General features: G+C 32.2%; 1 protein-coding gene across 3 annotated transcripts in view; it reads right to left on the bottom strand.

The window, feature by feature from the left end:
* LOC124424956 (transcriptional regulator ovo-like) overlaps positions 1-13,656 on the bottom strand; it is a 23,458-nt gene extending 9,802 nt beyond the window's left edge. For 2 of the 3 annotated variants that reach the window (XR_006942395.1, XM_046964629.1), the window contains exon 1: positions 12,186-13,656. Coding sequence is in view for 2 of the 3 variants with exons in the window: in XM_046964629.1 (XP_046820585.1) it covers positions 12,186-12,342 (157 nt within the window). In the remaining variant the exon portion in view is untranslated. The remainder of the gene's footprint in view (positions 1-12,185) is intronic. The other variant, XM_046964628.1, reaches the window with a different exon arrangement.
* Positions 13,657-14,912: the final 1,256 nt, after the last annotated feature.

Below are 14,912 nucleotides of genomic sequence, written 5' to 3'. Positions count from 1 at the left end.
ATTCAAATACCCTGTTCGTTAAAATGTCTTCTTTACACACACACACACACAATTTTCAATTGGACAAGCTAGAATCTTAAGGAAAAAAAAAAAAAAAAAAAAAAAAAAAAAAAAAAAAAAAAAAAAAAAAGGGGAACTCGATAAAATCCAAAACCCGTGTACCAATAAATCTTGAAAAGATATATCACGAGAATAGAAAAAAAAAGAAAAAAAAAAAAAGAAAAAGGAAGGAAACAAAAAAGAAGAAAAAAAAAGAAACCAAAATGGTGAACCATACGACTAAATAAGTTATCTCGTACGAGAGATATCTCGAGAACCGAGGAACGTAGTTGGAATGTATAGATCGGGGATCGATAAGATCGAGAATAGATCATCGTATACATACACACATACACACCCCTCCTCCCCCACACTCACACACATATATATATATATATATCTATGCAAGTAGCAAAGCAATGATATTCTCTTCCTGGTCTACTATAGTTGCGTTGCAACGCAACTATAGTTGCACGCAAACTCGAGGAGAGTTGCGTTAACGTTTATGTGTGTATGTATTTATCTGCATAGCGTTTGCCTAGCGGTACCTTGCGTGGGTCGAAACGTCGTCGTCGTCGTCGTCGTTGTCGTTGTCGTCGTTGTCGTCGTTGTCGTCGTTAGGTTGCAAGGTGACACCACATACGCAGCCACTTAGAGTTGCCTTACATAATGGCCGCGTACGGGACAACGCCATTTCCTCCCACTTATCGTTTTCTCTCTCTCTCTCTCTCTCTCTCTCTCTCTCTCTCTCTCTCTTTCTTTCTATCTTTTATATTCTCTCCCTCTTTCTCTTTCCTCTGTTCGATCGGTATTTCGCATTAAAACAATGGATCTCCTTCCGAATCGGCGGAAGATCGAGTCCGACTACGTGAAGTATTATTTAACCTTGGCATTCGGTGAAAATCTCGACGTGCGCATGCGCGTACGCTCACGTGCCGCGTCGGTAAAGACGAGAGAGAAAATGATCTAAGCTGTTTCCTCTCTCTCTCTCTCTCTCTCTCTCTCTCTCTCTCTCTCTCTCTTCTTTTTCTTCTTTTTCTTCTTCTTCTTCCTGTTATTATTTTTCTTACACGTCGTTATGGAAAAATTCTTTTTCTTTCTTTATCATTTTATTCCTTAGACATTTTCTTTCTTTCTCTTTCTCTCTCTCTCTCTCTCTCTCTGTCTCTCTTTTCTTTTACTTTCCTTTATCTATCTTTCTTCTCTTTCTTTCTCTATTTTTCCTTTTATTTTTCTTTCTTCTTCTTCTTCTTCTTCCTCTTCTTTCTTTTTATTTTCTTTTTTTATTTTTCTTCTTTTCTCGCCCCCACTCGCGTAGCCGTCTAATGGCGGTGAAACGGCGCACGCATTTGCATAACGCTCGTTCTGCGCAATTTCCGTGCAGTTCACGCGCAATCCACTTAACCACGGCCTGCACCGAAAGAGGAACACGACGCGCCCGCGCGCGAACATAGAAGAGACCCTCCTCCTCCTCCTCCTTCTCCGTGTGTATTCGGTTGTGGTCAACTCTACGGAATGTCTTTAACATATAGCCATCCTACTCTCTAATCTATCTAGATTTTAATTATAACGATTATTAATAAAAAAGACAAAATCTTTAGTACATATATATATATATATATATATATATATATATATATATATATATATATATATGTAAGATTATATATCCTGGATGATCATTCGTTTTTTATTATTATATCACATCTTTTGCTTTATTTCTATGAACTTTGCACGTATCGCATAAATAAGCAACCGGTGAATAAATTGACGAGATTAAAAAAAAGAAATCAAAAAAAAAAAAAGAAATAAAAAAAAAAAAAAAGAAACAGAAAAAATCAATAAATAAATAAATTAGTAGCAATTAGTTTGGATGATTTTAACGATCGAGAGTGGGAAAAAAAGTAATAGAAAAAAAGAAAAAAAAGAAAAAAAGAAAAGAAAGAAAATAAAATGGAGAAAAAGAAAAAAACGAAATGAACAAAACAACTAAGAGAGAAAAAACTGTAAATTTCTTTATTCCTTTAAATCAATCGGCGTATTTATTTATCGCGATCTTTTAACAGGACGACGAAACGAAACCAGTTTTCTTCATTTCTTCGTTTCTACGATCTTCCTTTCAATTTGCTTCCGTTCGTATAAAAGAGTAACTATAATCGCTATAAGAGAAACACAATTTCGTTGTCGGTTTTATCACTAGGGAAGCTCGTCCTCGATTCCTATGTACAATACTAATACCTGCCATCATCAGTAGATAGATAAACGTATAGGTTATATATACACACACATATACGCGTTTATACATATATGTAGTTTTACAGTACATAGGCGAATAGTGACATATAGACAGACAGAGAGAGAGAGAGAGAGAGAGAGAGAGAGAGAGAGAGAGAGAGAGAGAGAGAGAAAGAGAGAAGAAAGAAAGAAAAAGCCTCTCTTTCTCTCTCTCTCTCTCTCTCTCTCTCTCTCTCTGTCTCCCTCGACATTCAGATAATCGTACTCAGTGATGTGCACCTGTAACCAGACAAGGGGAAGAGACGAGACTAGGTATACCAGGATATGCAGCCATTGTGACGAATTACAATGCCTCGTGATGCCTCCGTGAGTTCACTGTGCGTGCTTTTCTATGCATACGAGAGTAACTACATACTCGTATATACGAATATGTAGTTACTTACACACACTTAACTCTTTTCTGGTCCTATGTGGGTACCTCTATGTGAACGTATATATATTCCTATCCAACGGGTTACGGGGCACTATGTATAAAGTAGGCCTTAACTACTTTTTTCTCATAGATACATATATATATATATATATATATATATATATATATATATATATATATGCACATACGCACATATATTTATTTTAATATTCATTATAAATTTATATATTTATTTTAATTTATCTCGCAATGAATAAAAAATCTTTCTAATCCCTGAATTAAAGTCAACGAGTCGACAAAAAGACGTTTGTATAAATAATACAAATTTTGACATTCGTAATGTTAAGAAAAAGGAATTAACGATAATGACGATGTAGCGATATTTTCTTTTTCTTTTTTTTTTTTTTTTTTTCGAGGAAACTTATTTCATTCGATCGGGGGAGAGAAAAGAAAACAAAGAAAGAATGTCTACGCTGTTTCGTCGCCATCGTTGGAATCTTTGATTGTGTTTACATTCTTGCAAAAAAAAAAAAAAAGAAAAAAGGGAAGAAAAAAATTTTTTAAAATTTAATATCAAACAATCAATCGAACGTGATCTATCGAGTGACACGAAAAATAATACATAAGAGATATATAGTATCCCGTTTGTTTCTATTTTAATTTCGCGAAATAAAAAGAAAAAGAACAGAAAAGAAAAGCAAAAAAAAAGAAAAAAAAAAGAAAAAAGAGAGAAGAGGAAAAGAAACGAAAATGAAAAAGGAGGGAGGAAACAAAGAAGATCAGAAGAAAAAAGAACAGAAAGACAAATCATAAATATCGTATTATTAAAAGAAAACAAAAAAAACAATAATAATAATAATAATAATAATAATAATAATAATAATAATAATAATAATAACGAAGTAGCATGATATGATAAAAATTCGATTGATATTCGAAGAGAACGCAAAAGAGAGACCCACCGATTGATCTCGAGAAAAGTCGAAGAGAAGTCGGCAGCCTCGAGGCAGAAATTCGCTCGAAAGCGCCATCGAACGTAATGTGTGTATATATGTATGTATACAACATATACACATATATATATATATATATATATATATATACACACATACACATACGCGCGCGCGCAAGTACGCACGTACGCACGTATGTACTTATGTACGTAGATACGCATACATACATATATATATATATATGTATATACGTATGTATATACTTCCCAACAGAACGTACAACGTCGTCGCGACGGAGGCTAATGGCGCAAGAGGGCCGTGACCGAAATTCTTTCGTAGCAAGGGGGCCAAGTGCAGAAAGACTCGATAAATCTCGGTCTAAACTGAACACTTGTAAATCAACTTGCCCGTTCGCTAGCCTTTTATCGTGCGCTTGGATGCGCGTGCACGAGTTCGTGCCGACGTACCGAGAGAGTATAATAATTGCAGTTACGTTATCCAAGAAGCGTCATTATATATTAAACTAGTGTTATATCATCCGAACATTCGTTCGGTGGGATTTCACTGGAGAATCTCCATTTAATAGTTTTTCTTTCTTTTCTGTTGTTCTTTTTTTTTTTTTTTATTTTATTTTTTCTTTTTCTTCCTCTTTCTTCTTTCTTCTTTGATTTCTTTTTCCTTCTTCTTTTTGTTTCTTTTTCTTAACTTTTTTTCTCATTTCCTTTTCTTTCATATTCATTTTGATCTATATAATTGCAACTTTCGAATACATACGTTCTTTGTTTTTTGTTACACTTCATTTTTACTATTAATATATTATTTATTTGTATTCGTAAATCCAAATGTTAGATTAAACGAATTATAAGTTTCGTAATATTGGATACGATGAAGAAAATATTTCATATATATATATATATATATATATGAATATATATATGAATATATAGATATGAATAATTGATTATGAATCATTATTAAAATGAATGGTCCGTGTTAAAAATAATCAGCCTAACCATATCTTCAAATCGATGTAAATATATATATATATATATATATATATATATATATATATATATATATATTTGTATTAATTTATTTTCAATCTACAAAATAATTTGTTCGAAGATATTAAAGTAAATACATCACAAGTATTATGATCTATGTTTAAAAAAATTGAAAATTATTGAATCTAACTAATCAATATTCAAATGGATATTGAAAAGCCGGGTATAAAAAAAAGAAAAAAAAAAAAGAAAGAAAGAAAGAAAAAAAAAAAGAAAAAGGATCGAGGAAGTATCTGTCGATGTATCTATTCCAAGAAAATAATTTAACAATTTCTTAGAATCGTTTTAAAAAGAAAGAATAAAGGCGATTTCTAAAATGCGATAAGATACGACATATTGAAGAAGGCGTCCCGCATCCGGTTGAATTTTCCGCGAAAAATTCCTGAACCGTTTCTGAGATTTCATAAATTTTATATCAATAACAAGATATATATATATATATATATATATATAATAATAATAATAATAATAAAAAAATATATATATATAATAATACTTATGAAATCATATATAATACGTTAGAGCTCTAACTATTATCTATCACGGACAATGAATAATAAATTAAATGTAAAAGGTCGCTTTATCGTCTGGCCCGAAACTTTTTCGTTACGTTAGTTGAATTTAAAGTATATATATATATATACGTCCTTAAACATGCCTCGTTGACGTCTATTGCCCCACTACTATTAATCCACCTCCCTTGATTCTTATTCTTCTTCTAATACACGTAGATATGTAACTATATATAAGTGTATAAGTAACTGACATTAATCTTTCTCTCTCTCTCTCTCTCTCTCTCTCCCTACTCTCTCTCTATCTCTCTCTTTGGGCATTAAAAACAGGTTGGGAGCAAGGTTTTTTACGTTCGTGAATCCAGAAATTACGTAACACGTTCGTGAGACGCCTGCGAAAGTCGAAGGTCCTTAATCTAACGGCTGTACACGATACAAATACATACATACATACATATATATATATATATATATATGTATATATATATATACACGTATCCGTATAATACATATAGAAACTATTTTTCTGACAAGGACAACAACGAAAGAATGGAATTAAAATTCAATGTGAAACGAGCGCCATGATGAATTTCAAATTTTCATTCTAAATTCCAATCGATAACTCTAACGGTTTCTAATGATTCCGAAGATCGATTCGAGAGGGAAGAAAAAAAATATAAAAAGAAAAAAAAAAAAAAGAAAAAGAAAAGAAAAGAAAAGAAGAGAAATAAAAAGGGAATGAAAGGAAGAAAGGATGGATGGATGGAAGAAAGAAAAAGAAAAAAAAACAAAAAACAAAAAAACAAACGGTCTCACGTATATTCTTCTTTTTTCCCTTTCGTAGGACGAATCGATGTCGTTGCGAGAAAAGAAGGGGGAAGAAAATAATAATAATAATAATAATAATAATAATAATAATAACAACAACAACAAGAAAGAAAAAAGAAAAAATATAATAAAAAAAGAAGAAGAAGAAGAAGAAACAAAGAAAATATTCTACGTACAAATAACATAAGACATCGATGAAGATAGAAAGAAAAAAAAAAAAAAAAAAAAGAAAGAAGAGACGGTTTATAAACATCGAAGGAGATTAGGATTTCATTGATAGTTAAAAGTGTAAAAGGCATACTTTTCTTTTTTCATTCATTTTTTTCTCCTTTCATTCATTTTTTTCTCCTTTCCTTCCTTTTGTTTTTTCCGTTTCTTTTTTCTTTTTTTTTTTTTTTTTTCATCTTTTTCTTTATCCTAAATATATGTGTGCATGCATCACACCACACATCCAAACATTCATTCAGGTTAATTGAGTGTTTGTTACGTTAGCTAATTGAGGCACCAATTTAATTAGTATCTATCTATTAACGACATACAAGAACTATTGACTGGTTTATAGGAAAGAAAAAAAGAGAGAGAGAGAGAGAGAGAGAGGCAGTGATGTCGATGATACTACTGTACGTTTAGTGATGGAACTCAAACGCGTTTCTTGCTCGGGCATTGAAGTCCCTTTACGGTTCACGCAAGAGCATCTCTTTTTTTTTTCTATAAATAAAGATGTATGTACCGTGCATACGTACACATACGTGTAAATGTATTTATGTATTTATGTATGTTTGTATGTATGTATGTATGTATGTATGTATGTATGGGTATATATCTGTATCCTATGTATGTGTATGTGCTATGTGAGATACTCTATACGGACGAGTCATGGGCACATAGCAGTCACGCACCACGTCAGCCTGAATACCGCTCGACCAGAGAGCATTTGATCATCCTCGCGATAACCCTTACCAATAACCACACCGACTAGCAACTTTTCTATCCTTTACAAGTTGAATATATCAAATTATCTTGACACATAACTGAGAAAGTAAAAAAGAAAGGAAGAAGAAGAAGTAATAGGTGGAGGAGGACAATGAAAAAATAAAAAAAAAAAAAAAAAAAAAAAAGGAAAGAAAAAAATGAGTCGGCTATTGTTCCATCTTTTGCTATAGAAAAAAAAAAAAAAAAAAAGATAGAGAAAGAAAGAAAAGAAGAAAAAAAAAAGATATAAGAGAAAAAAAGAAAGGAAGGAAGGACGAAAAAGAATGAAAGAAAAAAGGAAATGATGTGTTGTTCTATATTTTGTGATAGAGAGAGAAAGAGAGAGAGAGAAAGAGAGAGAGAGAGAGAGAGAGAGAGAGAGAGAGAGAGAGATTAGTTATATTTATAATAAATACAATTATAATTGTGTCACTTTTCAATTCACGAATAGTAATAAATTGATGATATAATAATAGAAATGTTCTAATTAAATTGAAAAGATAAATTTTTAATATATATATATATATATGTATATTTTTTTTTGTAACTGATAGTATCTATCTCGTAGATAAGAATATACATGATTTTATAATTGTATCGTATTAATGATTTCAATAGAACATAAATTTGTATAACAATGCAATTATTATATTAATAAAAAATTTATGATGAATGCAATGCGTATTATATAAAAATTTATATAAAAATATAACTAATATGAAATATAATTTATATATATATATATATATATATATATATATATATATATAATTATAACAGTTATTACATTTACATGTTGGCGCTGATATAAGAGTGTTAACAAGCAAATTGATTAATTTGGAGCAATGAAAAAAAAATAAGAAAAGAAAAAAATAATATATACATATATAAAGAGAGAAAGAGAGAGTCCTTATTCTCTCATAATGAATTCATTTCAGCGATAGCGTTTCTTCCTCGTGGAGATTTTTTTTCTTTTTCTTTCTCTTGTTTTTTTTCTTCTTCTTCTTCTTTCTTTAATTCACGTAGGCAATTAACGTTTCTTCGTTCGCTTCGTTTGAGCGTGTCTTTGCACCTGCAACGCGGTAGTCGTCGGTGGGCCATCGACTGACTATATTTTGCATCTCTCTCTCTCTATTCTTTTTCTCTTGCTCTTTTTTTATATATTTCTCTCTCTCTCTCTCTCTTTCTTTCTCTCTACTGACAAAAGAACTCGCTGATTCGAGAACGTACAATGGGAATGCTTCAGAGAAAGAAAGAAATAAAAATAGAAGAAGAAGAAGAAGAAGAAGAAGAAGAAGAAGAAGAAGAGGAAGGAAAAGAAAAAAAGAAAGAAGAAGACCGGACCACTTTTCTAAACCAGTTTTAGGACCCACAGATCGGACCCACCCTCCTACTCACTATACCGTTGTAGACCACGATCGTTCGATAAGTAGATAGAACAGCACAGTACTACTCTCTCTCTACTGAAAGACGTAACGAGAAATGAATAGAAAGATAAAATTCAATGAATTCTTTCTTCCTTCCTTTCTTTTCTTTCTTTCTTTCCTTCTTTCTCTCTCTCTCTCTCTCTCTCTCTTTTTCTCACTCTCTCTCTCTCTTTTTTTTTACTTTTTCTCCGTCTAGAATGAAAAAGAAAAGAGAAAAGAGAGGCGGAGAATGAATAAATTTAACTAACAATAAGTAATGTCAACTCGTAAAGATTTGAGTTTGTATTCCTTTGAAGATAATATTTTTATATGATATATTCTTATATATATATATATATTTTTTTTTTTCTGAACCTCTTTCATAATTTTATTATTCTTTATACTCTTCTTTCATATTTCTGATAATACTTTTAGACGAAGAATGAATAAACTTAACGAAATATATTAATATATAAATCTAATTACTTGTAATTAAATCTCTACTTTCGGGGGATAATATTTTTATAAAATTCTTTCTCTCTCTCTCTCTCTCTCTTTTTTTTTTTTAATCTATTCTCTTTTTTCTTTTCCTTTTCTCGTACATTTCTAATATTTTATTTTAATACGTTCAATGAATTGTAAGATTAAGAAAATAATGATAATCTCCTTATTTAAATATCGAGAATGCGTAATCTTTGAGATAATATTTTTTTTGCAACATTTCTTTTCTTTTCTACCTTTTTTTTCACATCTCTGATAATTTTTGAATCGAATAAATAATAACAATAATGAAACATAAGAAAATAACGTAATATAGAATAACGTTGAGTTTTGTTATAGTTTGAGATGATATTTATGTTAAATATATTTTCTTCCATTTCTTTGATGGTACATTTTTATTTATTTGACATATTTTACTTTATACATTTATTTATTTATTTATTATGATTTTGTTAATTCTTTCGAACAATTCGAAGTTTATAACCGATCACATCCATCCACATACACGCATACACATATACACAAACATACACACACGCAGACGTATACATTTAATTTAGAAATATATATTATATATACACATTTATCTTGCTTTCATTATATACTTCGGTGTTTACTTAGCGAATAGCTAACAACTATACCGCTATTTGTATTATATTTACATAAACGCATAGAACGACTCGCATCTGGAATACTCGTCTACTCATAATACCGTTGTCCAACGATGACCGACGTGTAAAAAGATGTTGCCTTCTTCGCGAAGGAAGGAACGACGCGAACGGTCATGGCGAGTGATGGTTATGCAATCGAACGCAAAGCGCGAACGGATAAATGCACGAGACTTCGTAGAATTTTCAATATTTCTCTATATAGTTTATTATAGCGCAAAACTTATGACGGACATTAAGCTTTATATACAAGTGCATTTATAATTCAATCGTATTATTAATATGAGACTTAATTTACGTTTAAACGTTATTAACTTTGAGATCATGGTAGGTATTAAAAACGTATGTCTGTTAAATAAAAAAAGAAAAAAAAAAAAAAAAAAGAGATGACCGCAGAAGGGAGGTGGGGGTAGGCTGGGGTGGGGGAGCGGGGGGTTGGGGAAACAGGACAGAGAAAAATGATACACGTTGATTCAACAAAATTTCGTATAAACGATCAAGCTGAACGATTTAATTCGACGATCGATTTAAAAGGAACAATATATTTCGATTGCTATAGGAATTAGGGATTCGTACTAGTGGGTATGAACATTTTTTTTTTTTTTTTAGGGTATATTCAATGAAAAACGAAAAAAGAACAAAATAAATGAAGAAAATGGACGAGTTCATTCGAAAATTTCATATGAATTGTCAGCTCGATTTTCGAATTTTATTTTACAAAAAAAAAAAAATAAAAAAAAAAAAAGAAGAAGATAGAGAAAGAGGAAAAGAAAATGTATTATTAAAGGGCTGGGACAATAAGAGAGAGAGAGAGAGAGAGAGAGAGAGAGAGAGAGAAAAAGAAAAGTAAATAAATAAATATAACATGGGCAGATCTGTTCATTCAAAATCATCTTATAAGTGATTGATCAATTTTGGAAGGGTCGAATTTTTTTTTAAAAAAAGAAAAATAAAGAAGACGAAATGTATGCGGTTACCACGTTAAAAATTAAGCATACGAACTGACGAGATGTAATTTTCGAAGGACATAAGAAAGAAAGAAAAAAAAAAAAAAAGAAAGAAAAAGAAGAAAAGAAAAGAAGAGAGAAAAAAGAGGAGAAAGAAAATTAACAAGTTGATAGAAAAATTTCGTATAAACGATCATTGAACAGCTGATAAATGTTCGACGAATTATATTTAAAGTAAACAAAAAAAAAAAAAAAAAAAAGAAAGAAAAAAGAAGAAGAAAAAGAAAAAGAAGAGAGAAAAAGAAGAAAAAAGAAACAGAAAAAAAAAGAAAAGGAAGAGAGAAAAACCTGTATGCGGTTACCATAGGAATTAGGATTCATACTACCGAAACGCAATGGCGGCCGAGCGTGCGAGCAATCGGTTACACCTGCAGGAGGAATACTCGAATAACCACAAACCTTGATCTTCCTTTTCTTTTCTTTTCTTTTTCTTTTTCTTTTTTCCTTTTTTCTTATTTTCCTCATTTTTCTCTTTGCTTTTTCTTTTTCTTCTTTTTTTGTTTTTTTTTTTTTTTTTTTCTTTCATTGGGGTTGCGCGCGTTCATTAGGCGAACATAAAAAGGGACATTACGAAGCAAGAAGAAACCACGAATTTTTAACGAGGATCATCCGAGTGGTCTCCGCTTTGTCCGTTTCTCACCGCAGGTTTGGTAACTCGTACTTGTAAGAAAAAGAGAGAGAGAGAGAGAGAGAGAGAGAGAGAGAGAGAGAGAGAGAGAGGAGAAAAAAGTTTAAAAAAAGTAAAAAAGAAAAAAAAAAGAAATAAAAAGACCAAAAAATCCAAAGTCGTTCCTTCTACGACGATCGAGTCAAGAAGGGATGAAAAAAAAGGAAAGAGAGAGAGAGAGAGAGAGAGAGAGAAAGAGGGGAGGGGAGGGGAAAGGAGGATCATCCTTGGTATTGTTATTAAAATGATATTCACGATGAAGACGTCAAAGAGCAAACTATCGAATCTCGCGTGTCCTAAGTTCTCATCAATGTTTACATTACTTTCGGATAGGTTATATGTTTACATATATGTAAACGTATATATGTATTTATATAAGGAAGAGAGAGAGAGAGAGAGAGAGAGAGAGAGAATACAGGTATCATTTCGACGAATTTACATTAAATTAACGTACATACGTCTTCGTTATACTTTTTTCATTCCTTTTATTTCTACGGCTCATATATATTACGTATTATAAACATACAGATATATATTTACGTATTTAATAAACTCAATGTCAAAGATCGTATTTAGGGATTTTTCTATCGTAACTACGTTCAATGTAAAAACTGTACGTAATACTTTTTCTTCTTTTTTTCCTTCCCTTTCATTTATTTATTTTTCTTTTTCTTTTTTTTTTTTTTTTTTCTTTTTTCTTCGTAAGTGATCGACCCAATAATTCGTCCTTCACTTTTAAAATAAATAATATTATACGTTCTCGTTATACTTGAATCGGATGTACATATATATATATATAAAAAGAATCGCAATGCGTTTATATTGGTTATATATATATATATAGGGGTTGGGTGGGTGAGGGGGGGGGGTGGAAATACATATACATAGTTGTTTACTTACACTGATGTTTATTGACGATTAAACTGAGAGGTTCCGAGCTACCAAGTGGACTTTCTTTACCGCTGCAAGGCGATGGACTTTTCCCAACATGTTGAGCCTCGAGAAGTCTCAATTGTTGTTGGTGTAGTCGATTTTTAATAAGAAAAATCTTCGGCATCTTTAACGTTGAATGTCAGCCCGTATAACGGACAATAGAACGTCCGTTTTTAAAAAGTCGAATTAATAATTATACACTGAACACTTATTTGTTAATCCACCAATCCACGATTCCTATTTTGGTATCGCGGCACACCAACTGTGTCGATGACCTTCCAAGACTGTCAAGGTCACCGAATCTTTTTTATCTCTCTCTCTCTCTCTCTCTCTTTTTTGTTCTTTTCCCCTTTTTGTTCGTTCGTTCGTACATACATACGTTTCGTTTACTTGTTCGTTTATTCCAACACTGTGTCAGATCACTGACAATTAATAAAAATCGAAGTTAAAATATTTCTACAATGTGTATGTAAAAATCGAACACGTTCTTCTTTCGTTAAACTCTTGATAATTGGAACTTTGATGATTAAATCTTAAGATGAAAAGGAAAGGATAGAAAGATGACCAAAAAAATAAAAAAATGAAGAAGGAAAGAAAGAAAGGAAGGAAGGAAGGAAGGAAGAAATCACAATAGTACAACGGCAAAATAATTTATATATTAATAAATGATATATTAATGACACTGTCGCGAGTCCGAGTAATGATGATAGAGATACTATTTAAAGCGCGAGACGACGACGACAGTGGTGTTGACGATGACGACGATGATGATGATGATAACGATGATGATTTAAGAGAGAGAAGAAGAAATGAAAAAAAAAAGAAAAAAAAAAAACAAAACAAAACAAAAACAAAACGGAAAAAAGAACAGTTCTTCAACGAAGCAAATTCAAAGTCCCGACGTACATGGTAACACAATTGAATTGAAATTTCGAGGATTATTACTCGAAACTTATGTTAGGGTAGAGGAGGGAGGGGCGGGGGAGGAGGAGAGGACCTTTCCTTTTCTCTCTGCGCTTTTTTTTCCCTCCTTGTTTCTTTTCTTTTTTCTTCTTCTTTTTTTTTTTTTTTTTTTTTCCCCCTAATTATTCAAACCCGACGATCGAGGAGGAGAGAAAAACAAAAAAAAAAAAAAAGAAAAAACACTACTACATGCTAACGACAAATAACACCACGACGAAACATTCTTAAATATTCTTTTCTCTGTCCAATAGGAATGATCGTTGTGCACACTGTCTTCTTCTTCTTTTCTCTCTCTCTCTCTCTCTCTCTCTCAATATATATATATATATATGTATATATATCTCCTCTCTTTCTCTCTCTCTCTCTCTCTCTCTCTTTATACGTATACTGTAGATTTACAGTTATCCTACTAAGACCGACGTTTCTACCTTGGTAGACCCGATTGATCGATCTCTTATGAGCGACTGAAGCTACGTTGGGATCTCGGACGGGACAACAGGCCCCGACCATGAGTTCTCCCCACCACTAACCTAGGCTCCTGGCGGACCCTATTGCCTCGAGTGTTTCTCCATCCCCACTCTTGCATAGAGTCCACCAGACCCTGCTGCTCCCCTCCCATCCCCCCATAACTCTACCTTTACCTCCCACTCTCTCTCTATCCCTCTTTCCCTCTCTCTCTCTCTCTCTCTCTCTCTCTCTCTCTCTCTACCTCTCTGTTCTACCTTCTCGCAACTCCATTACCTTATCCTCCCCTTCCTCCTCTTACTCTTCATCATCCTTCTCCTTCTACTCTTCCTCTTCTTCTTCTTCTTCTTCTTCTTCTTCTTCTTCTTCTTCTTCTTCTTCTTCTTCTTCTACTTCTTCTTCTTCTTCTTTTCTACCACCGCCACCATCACTTTGCTCGTATCTTCGAGATATACAGAGTACTGTATATGTATGTATGTATGTATGTACCATTATTATTTGCTTCTTTTTCCTAACGCAGGTCCGCTGCTTCATAAAGGTGGAAACTACCTCTCCATCGGGGGCGCGGTATTAACCACTATAAGGGGGCGCGCATGCGTATATAACGGAGTATATCTTCTTCTCTCTCTCTCTCTCTCTCTCTCTCTCTCTCTCTCTCTCTCCCTCTCTCTCTCCTACAAGGATTCCTTCCTTCGTTATTACTTCCACGGATCTAATTACTTAGGCGGTATTGTTTCTTTTCCTTTTTTCTTTTTCCTTTTCCGTTTTCTTATTTTTTTTTTTCATCGTCATTATCTATTTTCTTCTTTTTCTCTTTCTTCTTCTTCCTCTTCCTCTTCCTCTTCTTCTTCTTCCTCTTCTTCTTCTTAGTTAATTACTTAATAATATAACAACATTTATTATTGCACTAGAGAAAAATGAATCATCGAGAAGAAACATTATATTTAAGGTCATAGTCTTCTGACACACATTTCTATAATAAATTTAGTCTATGTATTTTAACAGTCGTATGAGCAAGAAAGATAGAAATAGAGATAAATAGTCAGAGAGAGAGAGAGAGAGAGAGAGAGAGAGAGAGAGAGAGAGAGAGAGAGAAAGATGTAAATTTACAATTTTCCCCGGGAGTACTCGTATATATATATATATAAATACACACACCTTTACATACATATGTACGTACAAACTTATATACATATGTACGTCCATACATATATATATATATATATATATATATATATATATATATATAGCTTTGCGTGTTTTACA

The sequence above is a fragment of the Vespa crabro genome, chromosome 6 (genome assembly GCF_910589235.1).
Source record: "Vespa crabro chromosome 6, iyVesCrab1.2, whole genome shotgun sequence".
Taxonomy (NCBI): domain Eukaryota; kingdom Metazoa; phylum Arthropoda; class Insecta; order Hymenoptera; family Vespidae; genus Vespa; species Vespa crabro.
The sequence above is the reverse complement of the archived record's forward strand: the minus strand, read 5'-3'. Positions and strand labels throughout refer to the sequence as shown.